Genomic DNA, 16,564 nt, shown 5'->3' with positions numbered 1-16,564 from the left:
TCGGTTGTAACATTGATTTTTTATTTAAATATTAGCGCATACCCCCCACACAAACATTTTAGTCTCTCGAAATAGATGATTATGAAGTAATAAAGCGAGAACGGCAAAGTCTGGAGGTCGTTTTTATGACCCGTAAGTTTTAATGAAGCACACGTGCGCCACACATTCTTCGCGATACTTTATTTTTATCATAGAGGTTAGTCAATAATCCGTATTTTTGGTATAAAAGGACGCAATAATATTTTATGGTTACGAGAACGCGTATAAAACACTTTGGAATTTATTTTCACATAAAAAAAAAAACCTCCAATTTAGAAAAAAAAAATCTGCGGCGTCTAGAAAATGATTTAACGGGAGGGAACGATGAGAGAAAAACACGAAAATTGTTAAAACGGTATTATTAATTATTCTACATGGTAGATATTTACAATTTCTCTTCAAAGATAGTCTTCGCAATAGACAAAGATGGTTGCCTCGACGCACACGCATACACACGCACGCGCACACACGCGTGACATCTAAACTTGCACACACATTTGCAGAATTTTGCAAACACAAAAACCTCGTCGTATTATATAAACTTTTTTTTACAACAAATGCACGAAACTGCAACTTTTAATTATAAACTGTCGTTATTAAAAAATCTCTCTGTGATCCTTCCGCTATTACGGTACATTCAACTAAAATTGCTCGTGTTGTACGGAGCGAAAGAACTATTGTTGGGTTCTATCTATTATTATATTGTTTCAACATTTCACAATTTTTGTAATTAATTGCGATACCCTGTGTGGATTATTATAACACATGCGCCGCGCGGAATGCACTAACGGGCTCTTACCGCGGTGCTACGCATCGTTTACTTTTATAGAAGCTATATTTTTGTTACACATTCTCTTCGTAGCGAAAGGCTTAATTAACGATATTATGTAATCGCGCATGAGAATTGATAATCGTAAAAAAAAATTTATAATCAACACAAACAATATCTGCGTGTATATATATATAAATAGAAAAATCTTCTAAAAAAAATATATAAACTTAAGAAAAATAAATATGCAGTATATAGAAAAATTATGTATATATATAATACATACATGTGTATATTTTATATTTTAGATATATATATATATATATAATGTACAATTATACAAAACAATTAAAAAATATATTTTTATATACATATTCCTAAAAATGTGCTTTATTAGAAACATGATTGAAGACATATTTGATTCTTCAATTTATGATCTAACTAATCTAAGCAAAAACTATTTACAATTGGTTATACGCATATATATTGTATAAATGTATTCATTATATAATACAAATTGCACACTTTACGTCGTGCCGATTCAATAAATAATCGTTTAATGTCAAATATAAAAAAAAACATTACACGTACAAAATATTTAATTAAATACAACCAATAAAAGTTATTTGTGGAGATGTATACGCAAATTGGATATGTGATTATTTACCTCACAATATTTTGTGTAATTTGCAGCAATATTCGCAAATTAGTCTCATGTGGCAAATTAATCCGTTAAACAGAAATCGCGCGATTTATAAAACCGCGTTATAATGACAAACCATGATCGTGCAACCGCATTAAATCCCGCCAGACGAATTAGGTTAAATTACCACGCGTTCAAGATAACTTCTCTCTCTCTCTCTCTTTCTCTCGCTATCTGTCGCGGAATAATTTTCGCATTAAAGTTCATGGAAGTTTCACACACACACATACACGATATATATTCGCACGTTATATTTACAATACACACTTAATGCTAAGTGATTTCATTTGCGCGCTATTGTCTTCAAAATACTACATGTTTCTCTCTCTCTCTCTCTCTCTCTCTCACTTGTCTTGTTCTTGTTCTTTTTTTTTCTTTTTTTATCAAAGGCCCGTCGTAGACAATCGATAATTGAACGTATGCAACTGAAAAGTGTTTTATACACATGTTTTAAACATCTGTTGCGTCGCGCATTTGAATACATGTACAAAGTTGCTGGCGCATAAAACACCTCGCGGAACAAACTGACCGAGACTTTTCCGTATACATCGATTTATGTACAACGCATTATATTACGTGTTACATTAGTTCAATATTTTTCTATTAATTTATTATTATATAATATCAGTAACTTACATTTTTAGTGATTGTTTCTGCGTTCTGAACTATATATATATATGTATATACATATATACGTATGTAAAACACACTGTATACCGCGCTTGATTCTATAGTACAATTCGCTTATTGTTAGTCGATGCTATATAAAAATAATTACGGGATAAGGAAGAAAACAACAAGAAGCACTTTGAGAAAGTGCTTCACGCATTCGTGAAGTCATCTATGACTAGACACGCACATCGATATTGCTCGAAAATATAAATTTCTTAATATCTCGGAAAAGATTTCGTCGAGATACCCTAATGAGGATAAATTACGCGCACACGACGTTTCATTTCACGCAAAGTAGGAGTAAAGTATAAACTTTGCTCTTCTTTTTTTGTTGTAATGTTTATTAGTAATTATCACACACGCAGTTTAACTTAATGGGTGCTTTCTCCACTTACGTACACAGGCGACACTGTGTGACACAGTGTCTATTAGTGCGAGAAAGAGCATGTCAGGGTGTTTCACTCACACTAGCAAACACTGTGTGTTACACAGTGTTATCTATGTATGTACGCAGCTGGAAAGCACCTAATGCTGTTTTTTTTTTTCTATTGTTTCCCGAAACAGCAAGAATTTTAACAAGCATCTACAAACCCTTTCCGAGATAAACACACACGCACACACACATATATACGTCATTATTTTGATCTTACTTGTTTTACTTTTTTTTGACTAGAGTGATAAAGTTCTTCTCTTTAAATATTCTGAAAACTAAAAGGAACGCACGAAAGTTAAAAAGAAAAAACAAATGTTTGTGCAACGTTTGTTGTAATAAATAAACATCAACATAATTAACGAGTAGTGAATAACAGAACAATAACAATTTTCGCATGTTTTTCTCTGTACACGTGTATAAATATACGCTTTATTACGTAATATATATATATATATATATGTATATATATTTTTTGTTTCGATTTTTGGCATTTCTCAGCGATTCTCTATTTAACGAGATACGTTTGTAAAACTATCAAATTAATACACAACTTTTGTCCTACGGAAATAAATATGATACGCTTTGTCATTTATATATGTTACAAAGTTAATCCAACTAATGATAAATTTGTATTTACAATGATATTATTATTATTTTTTTTTTTTTACATCTCTGTAAGTATAATATATAACATTTCGTACTTGTAAGTCTCTTTGATTATAACAAAGTGTGCCGCCGCAAAGTGATTATGTACAAAGTGATCCCTTATAATCTTATACGATTAAACTCGCTTCAGTCCTTCTTTTTGGTCGGAGGACTGTCTTTTTATGTTTCTTCCTTCGTCTTTTAAGGATTTCTTTCGTGTAAATGGGATGAAATATCCGTGTAACATAATAATCTCTATAACCGTAATCCTCATTTTTTTGGTGTGTTTACAATGTTTGTTTACAATTTCTCATAAACGGTGAAACGTATTAAACAGCAGCAATAATCGAAGTTATTGCTCGATTAATTTCGAATCGATGAGATTTTAATTAGAAGACGCTATATATTATCAAAACTTAATGCAATGCCAATTAACAAAAATAAATAAGATTCACGTACAACGCGGATCGAATAGTTGACCGGTAAGTTTGTCCCGACGTTATCGGGCCGTCGCTAAAATATTACTACTGAATCGAAACATCAATCTGCCAACGAACAAGAACCTTATTTACGGACCTGATAGAACGCTACAGAAATAGATCTCCTGAGACGAATACGTTCCCTCAAAATAGGTCGACTGCAGAACGAAACAAGCATGTGTACAAATCCTGTTTAATCTTAGAGACCACTCATATTTCGCAAATTATCTTCGGTATTTAGCTGTATCTTCAATATTTTATGTCTATATTGTTTGTGTGCGTTTTTTTTTTTTTTAATTTTGACGACGAACTTTTTCATATATCCGATATTTACAATATTTTCTCTTCTTTTTTACGTAAATTTAACTCAGTTTTTTCTCAATCTCACACGTGTATATCGCGAAGGAAACAGTCGAAACAGACCACAAAGAAAGACATGAACATAGTGGTATAGAAATGATATCTTACTTTTCTATATTATCGAGTTGATTTTGAAGTTTGTTTTGCCTCTTACTTTACCTTGATATAAAAAAAAAGTAACACGTATGTCGTTAAAATACTTTCAACAAGAGTGAAATCAAAGTTTCCTCGAATTAGATCTTACAGTTTTGTTTCATATTTCAAATATCGATGTACTATAGAAAAAAAAAAAATATATATTTTACTGTGTTAAATTGTTCTTTGACATAAGAAAACAAAGAAAATTAATGTTTCTTTTTCATATCAGTCTAATATATTTCTCACACATTCGTGTGTCTATCTCTCCGCCGGTTCTATTTCTCTTCTTCAATATTTTCCGAAAAAAACGTTCCCCTCACGTTTAAGCTTTAAATGCACGCCTCGATGTGGACGTTCGTCAACTCGCTGTGGCAGCGCAGCTGATTATTGACGTGCATCTCGGACGAGGCGTTGCTGTGCACCAAATCCTGCTTCCGGTGTACCTGCATGCGCAGGTCGTGCACCGGCCCGATTGCGCGGCAGCAGCTCTCCAGGGTCTTGCGAAACGCCGCGCGGAACTCGCGGTTGAAGTACGCGTAGATGAGCGGGTTCAGGGCGCTGTTGAAATATCCCACCCAAAAAACCGCGGCCACCACAACCTCGCTGCTCTCGCACGAGTCGCACAGCGACGTGATGAGATACCTGCGTGACAAAAGACCGAAAGCCGATTTTGTAAGCCGATTGCGTTTTATCGTCTGTTGCACACAGTTGAATCCGCACGAAGTTGCGCGGATTCAAACCGAACAATTACAAATACGGATCTTGTTCTCTCGAGCAATTGCTCTCGACTTCTTCAAACGGAAAACTTACTGCGCGTTGATCCGACAATATTAATCGGCACAGATAAACTTATCCCGTTAACGTCATTTATTTTTCGCTTGTCATTTCGCTTACCGACGTCGTGCTTTATACAGTCGTCGGTCGATACAAATCGAACTATGTGTCTCGTAATAGTGCATTAGCTGCGATAGAAGCTAAAAATAGAACGACGACCACCGGTTAAGGTCAGCTCTTTTTCTTTCTTTCCTGATATGTGAATGGTTTTCCCGAGTCTCTACACACTTCGGAGCAATTTCTCATTGACTGTTACATCGTTCAATGCCTCTAAAACTTTTATCCATATCGCGTTTCTTTAACGATAATAGACAACCGCCGCGAACTTCTACACGTGGTTTGTGATGCTTGATTTGTTTTACCTACTTTTCGTTACACAACTTGCTTCCTTTGTCTATTTCACGAGCATTTTCTCGAAAATTCTACAGTAAATTTATTATTACAGGTAATCAATAATCAAACGAGTATAACGCAACGTTTAATAATATTTATATAAAAGTATATTTACACATACATATACTCACTATATATGTATATATATACTCGAATATTTTTTCTCGGGTGCCACAATATACATATATATATCGTTACAAAACTTGTTATATCTACATGTATATCTATATTGTAGCGGCCAAGGAAGATATTTGAGTTGAAAAGCAGAGTGACATTTCTTCCTCGCGCAATGACGTATCGAACAATGAATGCAAATAATATCGAAAAAGCTTAGGAGGCGAAAGTGGAAAAGTGGATCAAGGATTTATCCCGTAATGAGGTCAGAGATGAGGGAGTGAGAAAGAAAGAGAGAAAGAAAGAGAGAGAGAGAGAGAGAGAGAGAGAGAGAGAGAGAAATAGAGAAATAGAAATAGAATATTAGTTTGCATTATTCGATAGAATAATGGGAACGCATAGAGATCCGTTTCGAGCATAAGAAAAGTGATAGCTCTGCTAGTATAAATATAACAGCGGTATACCAATGAAATCACGACGAGAAATCAATTTCGCGAATGATGAAGAGTCGTTTGCGGAACGAACGACTGCGATGTAAAATAAGACTCTCAACAACAATTTATCTATACGTTTTCGATTCAAATTAATTGCCGCCGACTGCAAACCGTTTTTATCGTTAAAGACACGTCTTTATTGAACAAATAAATGGATGCTTACGTACACGAGGCAATTTCTATCTAGTTGTTGTTGCGCGTGACTTTTATGTTCTATTTTTAAACCAAGTTCTTAAGCTATTTAAGGAAAAATATATATAAACGGAAGATGACTCTATTTTTTTTTTAAAAGGGAAATAAATTATTTTTACTTTAAATTTAGTTTTTGTAAACAAACGTGTAAAGAGTATAAAATAATGTTGAACGAGGAAATAGTATCAATGATGTATCACCAGAGGAAAAAAGGAAGCCAGCAGGCCAGAAACGCCGACATGATAATTCCGAGCGTCCTGGCAGCCTTCCGTTCTCTTTTCATCTTGCTGCTACTCGTCATCTGCGGCACCTCCGGTTGCGGATCGGGTGATGATTGCTCCACAGTCGAGAGAGTAGTTAGGCCAGCCGAAATCCCGTTGATTTGCAAATGCTTGTTCAACAATGCGGCCGCCACTTTGCTCCTGAAATATACATATTGCGAAAAGTAGAGTTTTACACTCGTTTTTTTTTTTTTTTTTTTTTTTTAAAAAGTAATTTAAGATCGCGCAAATAACATTACGTAAACTAATAAATGTAACATTTTATCATACTAAGAAAGGTCAATTCCGATAATGATCGTCATCTCATTTTGCGAGAAATGATGTAATTACATTATATCAGCGTTCTTTTCTTATGCAACTTCTTGTGCGCGCAACAAATACCGTGATATGAACAAGAGCGCAAAAACACTTGGAAAACGACCTTCGAGTATCGATTTCCGGGCAACAGCGATAATGTAACTTTAACCGAGGTTATTAATATTTCACAGGTTACTTCTTTTCTATCACTATACTGCAAAACAAAGTTTGCGATGTTTTTTTATTTTTTCCTCGTTGTAAAAATTTTATCTTCTAAGTTGATCTTAGCAAAACTTGACGAACCGGTTCGGAACAAGATAGTTCAATTAAAAAGTTCGACACATCGACCGATCCGAGTTGCTGTGTATTACTTTGGACTTGGAGCGAACAACGGCAACAATGGATTTTTACGAAAAGACCGAGTATCGTGCAGAGCTTTTGTTTCAGCTTCGAGATCGCGTTTCAAGTTCGTTCTTGTTAGAAGCGCAAACCTGAAAGATGTGCTTCTCATTCCAGACTCTTTTTTTAGATTCGTCGAACCACCATTTTACGATCGCTACCGAAGTAAATTTTTGCGGTTTCATTTTTTTTTTTTTTTTTTTTTCCACCAAAACGGCAAAAACATTTGTTATCGGTAATTGAGAACTAACAGCCGTTTCGATGTGTAGAATATGCATTTAGCTGTCGCGCTCTATACATTTTACTGCAATATTCATTTCAATACGGCCACTCTAATCATAATGCGCACTGAATCAGGCTGTCGATAGCAACGGCCCGGTGCTTGATGAAATACGCTTTGAAAGATTATGACAATAAAATTATTTATCGCCCGTCCCGTTTTACACCGGCTACGCCAAGTATAAGCGCGCTCAAGAGGATAACGTGCAGCCTGTAAAACGCGTTTTAACGTCACGTTGTAAAACTGGGATACAATGTTCTCGTAAAAAAAATTAAATCGAACAAAATGTTGTTCTCTCGAAACCTGAATCATTTCCTTTTTTTTTTTTTTTTTTGTTCGCAACTCTAAAAATAAATCTTGTCGTGTCCGACGCGTTTTATTTGATTTTAAAATATTATAAAACTTTTACAAAAAACTAACAATAATTTCTGCGAAAATTTCTGACATCTCTTCTGTGTCAGGTGTCTACTAATATATCCTGTTGTTTATTTAACGAAAACACAGTTTTACAGTTTTTTTTTTTTTTTTGTAAATTTATTTTTCATACAAAATTTTAAAAAAGTTTCGCAAAGGACGGGAAAAGACTTGTAGAATTCAGAATTGGTATAAAATGTTAATTAACTTGCGCGAAAATAAGGAAATAGCCGCGCGAATATGAAAATACGACGCGCGACGCAAATACACACGCGCTCATGCATGTATTCATAAGATCGTGAATCTCGAAGGATAAGCTTTCGCAGTGACAGACTTTCAATTGAGATTATCCCAACGGCTCGCTTTCATTCAACCCGCTTTTTTTTTTTCTCAGTCGTCAGCAGGTTTTTGCGCGCGAGAATCACTATTTTCTCTTATTGCCACGCGTGAAATATAACATGCGCGAGATGTCTGAATAATGTTGACAAAGCCAAAGAGTCACATAATCTGAAAATTCATTTGCCATTTTGCAAAAATCGCGGTATTTATCGAGTTTATTAATTAATTAATGCGAATCAATGAGCGCGCGCGTGGGAAGCGATGGTCCGCGGTGTGTGTAGGCGTATACGATTTTCATTTGTGCCGTCATGAAAAATCAACTGATCGCAAGAAGCTACGTATCACACGCCGCTCGCCTGTTTGCTTCGTCTCCGGTTGCTAGAATATTGCGGGAGATAAATCTCAGTCTTTTTTATAACTGAAAATCATACACTATAGTCTAGAGTTCGAACCCGGTCGCTTCCCACGCGCTCGGCGTACATCAATTATACTCGGCATACATCAATTAATAAATATTGCAAAGTTTGCAAAGTGGAAAATAACCTTTCTGTTCGGGTTGACCCAATCTATTTTCGCGCTTCTGTGTAAAAATTTTTCACAGACACCCGATATGTATACGGTAACTTATATCCTGTCTCAGAATTGACGGGGAAATTGCTTTAGCAATTTCGATGTTGTTCGGAGAAGATATCTTAAAACTTCTTTCTTTCAGGGATTAGTTAAGTCTCGCGAACGTCGAAAGTTCGGCGATGACGCGACATTGCTAACCGTTCGAAGAATGACGCGCGATGATGATGATGATGATGATGATGGTGACAATAACGATGATAATAATGATAAATCATCTTAAATTTAATTTGAGAATCGAGTGATTATCGAGGTTCAATTACGCGCGATTACTGCTAATGGCAACGACGAAGATTGCAGCCGTGACGTCATGAAGTGTTCGTTATCGCGCACTTGACAAGTGATAATTAGTACCGCGCTAAGGCGCACTATTCCCGTCACTCGGCTATATCACGTACATGTACACGTTTCGCACAATTTATAACAGACAGCTTTGTGAAAACGTTCCCAGCTGAATTATGTCGAGTAACTTCGAAATTCGATCGCGCGAGCAATTGTTTTTAAAATACATCTATATATATTACACAATTTCGGTGTCGCGAAAAAAATTTTGTTTTCAGATATTTGACAAAATCGAAAAGACAATCGTTTTAAATTATCCCCAACTTGTTGGCGTATGAATCTCGTTAATCAATTAATTGAGAGGTTATTTATTAACCAATCGCTATTAAATATATCATGTATAATTCAGCACTTTAAACACATTGCATGAGATTTTCAGTCGGCCTACTTCGTCAGCCTGCTAAAGTGCTCGGGATAATGTCAACCTACCGGTATATAGGTAACGTGCGCATGTATGTGTGCACGTATGGTACGTGTGTGTAGTATTTCGCCGAGATGTGTGCCGGAGGCTGATGACGAAAGTAGGTCGGTGCAAGCCGTAAAGATTTGTTGAAAAGAATTGTAAATAGCGCCCGTGTGTGGAAGTCACTATGATGTATCTATACTGAAAGACGAAGAGAAGAGGGAGGGAGGGGGGGAGGGAAGGGAGGTGGAAGCGCACTTTGCGACGACGCACTTATTTAAATCGTAATGAGCTTTCGGTCTCCGGGAACTCTCCGGAAAACGTCACAGAATTATTGCGCAAATTTACCGCGATGTCATATATATACACGTATATATAATATATATAATTATATGTTTAATTAAACACATATATATATATTTTTAATCAAGTCTAAGTGCGTTAGAGATGTAGTAAAAGTATTACATTTTTTTTTTTATATTTTTTAATATATTTTCGAGATTAAGATGGAAAAAACGGAGAAATACTAAGAGTGGTCGAGTGTAGACAGGTTCGAAGTAAGTAATAATCCTTTAAGATTAAGGTCAACTCTCTCTCTCTCTCTCTCTCTCTCTCTCTCTCTCTCTCTCTTTCTCTGTCTCTCTCTTTCTATTAAATAACTCTGGAAAGTTCAATTTCCAGCCGCTAAAAGAGTCATCTTTCTTTTTTTCTCTCTCTCATTCTCTCGTCGTTTTGCGAGAGATTTTACGAAGAGATAAAACTCGCGGAACAGAAACCTGTGAAAGAACATCAACAAATTATTACATTAAACAGATGTCGCCGTTGCTAATCAAAAATACATTATGTAATACTTTTAGCACTTTCCGCGAATTTACATTTAAGACACGTTATTGTAAGACAGTTATCTAGAGTGTGTTGTCTTCGGTTAACGATTGCCACGTCACTTAGTTTCTTATCTCTCTTGACGCGGCAACATGTCTGGCATTTTAAAACGAGTACGAACTTTAATGAGGAAACGTGTCGAGGCATATATTATTTAAGCGAGTGGTGCGGTACAAAACAAAAGAGATTATTTTTATATTCTATCTTGTCCGAAATACACATACAAAACAAGAAAGTTATTATTGCTAAAAAAATGTGTATAAAATAAGTATAAAATATATAGAAATGTATACGAAGAAAAGATAGCGATCAACTGTACAAAAAAGAACAACAAGGAGCTACTAAGAGAGCCTGGATATACGCGCGCAAAATATAATTTTTCAAATTGTAAGTTAAAATACATAATTATAATTGGAAATTAAATTCAAATCTGTACAATTTGTATATACAATTTGAAAGATATTGATAAAAAAAATTTGCTTGTGTATCTTGCACATTTAATTTATTAAGTCGGTGCACCTATAATTGCGACTTTTGTTATTTAATAAATAATAACAATTGTTAAAAAACTCGAAAGAAGATCCCTAAGTGTTTATTGTATTATATTGCGCCAACCTGATACGATCTCGCTGAGGGATGTTCTTTCTCTGTGTGTACTTGAGGGAGGTAGTCCTCCATGACACCATCAAGCGCGATCACGAAAACGGAAGGAGAACGGTGTTGCGCGCGGTGTAACAAAATTGCCGGCTTTCGAGTCGCTCGCGGACCGTCACGATCTTTCGTAGAAATTATTTTGCGAGACAAAAATTGCACGTTACCGCCGCTCGTGCAACATGCCGCCTGCCGTCGGATGCTTTATCAAGATGCAGGCACGTAGAAAATGGCATTTTAGTTATCGCTGATAACACGATAACGTGTGCGCGCCTTTAACGAAAATGGGTCCGCGCCATCGAGCGAACTATGGAATATACATCGCCGCACACGCGGGCTACACAATGTTTCGCAGAGATATGCACACACAGATATGAAAACAAAGAATATCAATGGGAGAGGAGAGGGGAGGAGCCAAAACTGTTTATTATACTGACACAATTAAACGCGAAAAAGTCAACCTTTTTTAGCACATTCCGATAGCCATGTCATTCGCACAAAAGCGAAAATTACTGGGACGCGTGCGTACACATACGTACGTGCGTTTATACACTGGGACGCGTTCAGGGTTGAATAGGTACGACGCGGCCTGATTGTGATACGATCGTGTTTACGGTTGCATTTCGCACCGTCGAATACATCTCGGCAAACGACGCGGAGAACGGGGATGCGAGGCTTCTGCAAAAATAAATGCGACACACACTAGAGAGAGCGACGCATCGCCGCTTTCCGTCTCATACCGAGCAACAATACGAAGACACTTACGACGAGATTCGCAGGATTCTCGAGAAATGCGACAAACTTTCGAATGTGAAAATAAAGAGTGAGAAGGGAGAGAATGTAAAGAGCGCTCTAAAACGTTTTCTCTCGCGGCAGTAAAGTTTTATCTTACAATAGAAAAATTCTCATATTTCTTATATCCTGTTATTTTTTAATTTTTATTTTTATTTTTTTTTGTTTGTAGTTTATTCGCCGTTGCATCCGTTGTGTATTTTACAATGCTGTGGAAAATTGCTTATTTTACCGTTATTGTTACCGTTTCCTGCAAATTGATTGCGACTTACGTAGCTTTCGCGCGCGTGCGAAATTTGTACTGTGCAACATGAGCCGGTAAATGATTTTGTAGCGGCGATTCTCGAGTGTCGTGCTATTGTCACGTCACTCTGCGCGACTGCAACGCTCTAATAGAATAACACACACGCACGTACACTTCAAATCTCAAATTACAAAAGGTCTAGGGATGATTTTGGCGCGTCTCTCGTTTGACAGGCGGTTTAACTCAGGAAAGAGAGAGAGAGAGAGAGAGAGAGAGAGAGAGAGAGAGAGAGAGAGAAAAGAGAGAGAGTAATAAGAAATTATCGGCGAATATGCTTATAATACTCATAAAAGAAGCCCGGCAAGTGTTCTAATTGGAAATCCCCGCTCGGCCTGACGTGAAAGAATCGACGAGACGAACGAGAGAGAATCACGAGATAAATTCATCTACCTGGTAAAAGTTTGCGGACAGAATAATTTATCTATTAGTAGTACGTTTAAGTTGTTTCTTGACTAATAAACTTTACCGGCGCTTTCAAAATCATCGTGTTAAAATTGTACATAATCGATGAACTCAGGCGAGCAACAGACCGTTGCTCGGTCAACTTTTAATAATTTCAAATTATTTCTGGTGTCCATTCTTCTCTTGTGTTGTTAGTCAATTTGTATCTCTCTCTTTCTCCAACTCCATTCAGTGAAAAGTTTCTCGTTTGTCACAAAGCAAATTGTGCGCTGCGGTTTCCGCGCTGTGATCTAGCTCTGATATCGCGCGTGGTGTCGTTGTAATCACGGCGGCGGCGGCTATATAGAGGCCTAATGGATCTTTTGATCATTACCGCTGGACATGTGATCCGCAAACCGCGCACTACGTACGTACGTTGCGCCGTACGCGAAATTCAATAGTACGCAGATTAATCGATTCACGGAAAGGTGCTACTACAGTAATTATCGCGCACGTGCAGAATGTTATCACGGAAATAGGTTGTGAAATTCTTTACGTTTTCCTTTTTCTCTCTCTCTCTCTCTCTCACTCTTGCTTCTTGTTCTAAAATTTATTCATAAATTTTTTACGTTCTTCTCTGTTTTAATCACATGTCAACCTTAGGTTAATAAAATTTTTGCGACAAACGTTTTGCGGAGAAGTTGACCGTTATTATTATATAAGGTTTTGAAGCACGTAAAAAAGGTTTTAAAGCATGTATGAAAAGAAAAAAAAAGTGAAATATGACTGTGCCGCCAATTTGGGAATAAACCTCTTGGGGAATCCTCAAAGCAATCCGACGGGCTTTGAGGTATATGTATAGCTTCAGATTCAATATAAATAAATCCGCTTAACGACATCGAATACTCGCGTAGTGGCTCTTGGGATGCACGCTCGGTGGCCACTAAAGGAAACGCCTCGCTTGTGCTTTGAGGAAAGGTTTTTAGCCACATTGGCTTCAGATTTCTTCTATGTCGCGTTCGAGCTTTGTCTATCGTCAGCGTCTTGCATGAAAATGACATCGTGTGTGTCACCCGAAATGACCGCGAAAAAAAAACAAGATTAACTGACGGGGGTACTTTGTGCTTCTTTCTCTCTCTTCTTTTATTTAATTTTCTTATCAAGAACTTCTTTGTCACAATAATGTTGTAAACGATGAAAAATAAACTTTGCGACGAGGCGAGGATTTTCGCGATCGGCGATGTGTATGTATAACGATAAGAAAGACAAACGACGTACAGGATTTTGTTCGATGTACAGGTTCGTCGGCCATCTTGCGCGCGCCGAACAGAGAAGTCGATCGGCCGAGAGATCGGCCGGTCGTTTTCCTTTGTTTATTCCCGATTTATTTTCGCGTCGCAGTTCTCGACGGGAAGATTTCCGAAGGACAATTGCAAAGACGCTGGCAGGTTGGATACCAGTAAACTTCGCGAGACATGAATAAAAAATTTGTGGCTTCCTCCGAGGAATGGAGTATTGATGGCGGAATATCGATGCGCTGTCGTTCTCGCGTCAAAGGACTTTCAAGAGTATACATCGGAGGAAAGAGAAGGAAGGGGGAAAACAGAGAGATGAGGGGTGGAGTAACGGTGTGATATAATGGAAAAGGACTGTACACGCCAAGACACTGTCACGAAACATCTTGATTCAAATTCTGATTCTCACAGATATGGACATAAATCTATTTCTCCTTGAGATAATCGTAAATGACAAAAATACTACGGCGCAACGTTATCCGTCTGATATTTTCATGCGCATCTCTAGTTTTTACTTTAGTGTCTCACTCGATATTTGTTTTCTTTTGCGCCGCATGAACGTGACAATTTTCACATTTTAATACAAGTTTATTTTCTCGAATGAAAAAGTAAACTCGCAAAAGCTACAGAGAAAGAGAGTTGTAAATTATGAATGTTTTTTTCTCACGTCGTTGATTTTTAAAAGCTCCCGAATAAGTCCTCCCGTTTTCTCTCGCGTAATTTCTCAAATCACCTTTATGCATTTAAATTGCTTTAACATGGTCACGCGTGCTATTATATATACAGTCGAACCTCGATAACTCAAGTCTCAAGGGAAAAGCTAAGATCTTCGAGTTGTAGAGGTTTCGACTTATCGAAGTTCTTTTTTCTTTTACGCGGAGCTGAAGGGAATGAACAAAATTTTCGTCCTATAGGAGTTATAGAGGTTCGAGTTATCGAGGTTTGACTGTATATTGCATACTTGCTACTCACATAGAAATTTGATACGGTCTTATCGTCGCGCTCGCACATATATATTATTTTTTGAGATTCTTTTATTGATATATATATATATATATATATATATATATATATATATATATATATATATATATATATATGTGCGCGATCCGCGGATATATCTTCAAACTATCGCAAAACATATTTTTTAATTCAGCATTACGAAATCCGTGCGAAAAATAATACACGAAGAGAAACACGCGCGCGAAAAAATGCACAAAACCAAAAACTAAATTCCAAGAAAATGAAACAAATTGATCAACTGGAAGCCGAATAGTTTGTGTAATTATTATTCTGAACCAAACTGCCTCGATATATTTTATTGTAAATGTGAAAAATTCTTTATCTCCCGCGCAAAAATTACATCACTCAGAATTGAATCTCTTTCAATATTTTTCCTTTAAATTTAAAATGTTTAAATTTAACATCACACACACACACACACGGTTGCGTTGTGTGTGTGTGTGTGTGTGTGCGTGCGAGTTGTAACTTCAAACATACGATACAAAGCATTTGTAAACAGCAATGTAAAATATTTTTCTCGTTTTACATTCGGCAGATATTGTGGCGCACACGATGTTTTTTTTGGACTCGTTGTACACACATACGTACATATAAATGCGCATCGAAGGTACGGTAGTTCTCACGTCTCTGAAAACCGAACGGTTTCAAGCTTTTGCCGGTGTCGAGAATCGATTTTGCGGAACGTACACTACGTTTCTGAAAAGAAGGGGATGTAAAAATTAATACTCCGTTCTTGATGCGGACACGCACGCCGAGAGATATATCAGTTCCGACGTCGCAGTATTCAGGTCGTATTTAGATTAGTAAAATCGTCGGTAAACAAGATTCTAGACGGGGGAGGGATACAATATCATTCGAAAAAACGGGAATCAGCAGAACTCCCGGCAATGAATTCACTAATGTGTTTTATGAGAATAATTCTAACAGCCATTGCGACGATGAAGTGAGTAAGAGCAGTCTGTAATTTATTATAACTCCTTTGTTACATATATATATATATATATAACCTTGCGTACGGATTTGTGTACTGTATATTATGATGTTATATTGCATGACGTATGGCGAGGTTGTGAAAATATACATATATGCAAGATAGAGCATGGAAAAGCTGCACAATACAGAACAGAAAACAGCGGAGTGTATTATATATATTTTTCTTATATCTTGACACATTTATTGTCGGTAGACTTTTCTATCTTCTTTCATGCCTTTTACCCTAATTGGACATTCAAGAGCGATACGAGACTTTTGGAAATATCTTTTGGAACAGAAATAATAGCGAGTGCTTCTTCCACTGTTCCTCTTTCTCTGTCTCTCTCTCTCTCTCTCTTATATATAATTCTTCCTTTTTTATACAAAAGCTCCTTTTGGATTTAACGACCATATATTCTGGTTATTTGTAACAACACGCTAACAACCTCATCATTTTTTACGTTAGGCATATAGACGAGATTTATTTGAAAAAGCCAGTTAATATATACGACGAATGAGAAACAATACACAGTTTGTCCGGAAAGTTCCCGGACTACGTGAATTAAAAATCGAAAATGAAAGATATGGTTTATTAAACAAGTTTACACTTCAAGGTA

General features: G+C 36.7%; 1 protein-coding gene across 2 annotated transcripts in view; it reads right to left on the bottom strand.

The window, feature by feature from the left end:
* Window positions 1-3,261: 3,261 nt before the first annotated feature.
* Window positions 3,262-16,564, bottom strand: part of LOC109855053 (octopamine receptor beta-1R-like) — a 23,726-nt gene continuing 10,423 nt past the window's right edge. For both annotated transcript variants that reach the window (XM_020428860.1, XM_020428862.1), the window contains 2 exons: window positions 6,466-6,687; window positions 3,262-4,880 (listed from right to left, as the gene is read on the bottom strand). In XM_020428860.1, the coding sequence (XP_020284449.1) occupies window positions 4,568-4,880; window positions 6,466-6,687 (535 nt within the window). In that variant the 3' untranslated portion in view covers window positions 3,262-4,567. The remainder of the gene's footprint in view (window positions 4,881-6,465; window positions 6,688-16,564) is intronic.

This window comes from Pseudomyrmex gracilis, unplaced genomic scaffold (assembly GCF_002006095.1).
Source record: "Pseudomyrmex gracilis isolate BER0280 unplaced genomic scaffold, ASM200609v1 scaffold_80, whole genome shotgun sequence".
NCBI lineage: Eukaryota > Metazoa > Arthropoda > Insecta > Hymenoptera > Formicidae > Pseudomyrmex > Pseudomyrmex gracilis.
This window is presented reverse-complemented; position numbering and strand designations above follow the sequence as displayed.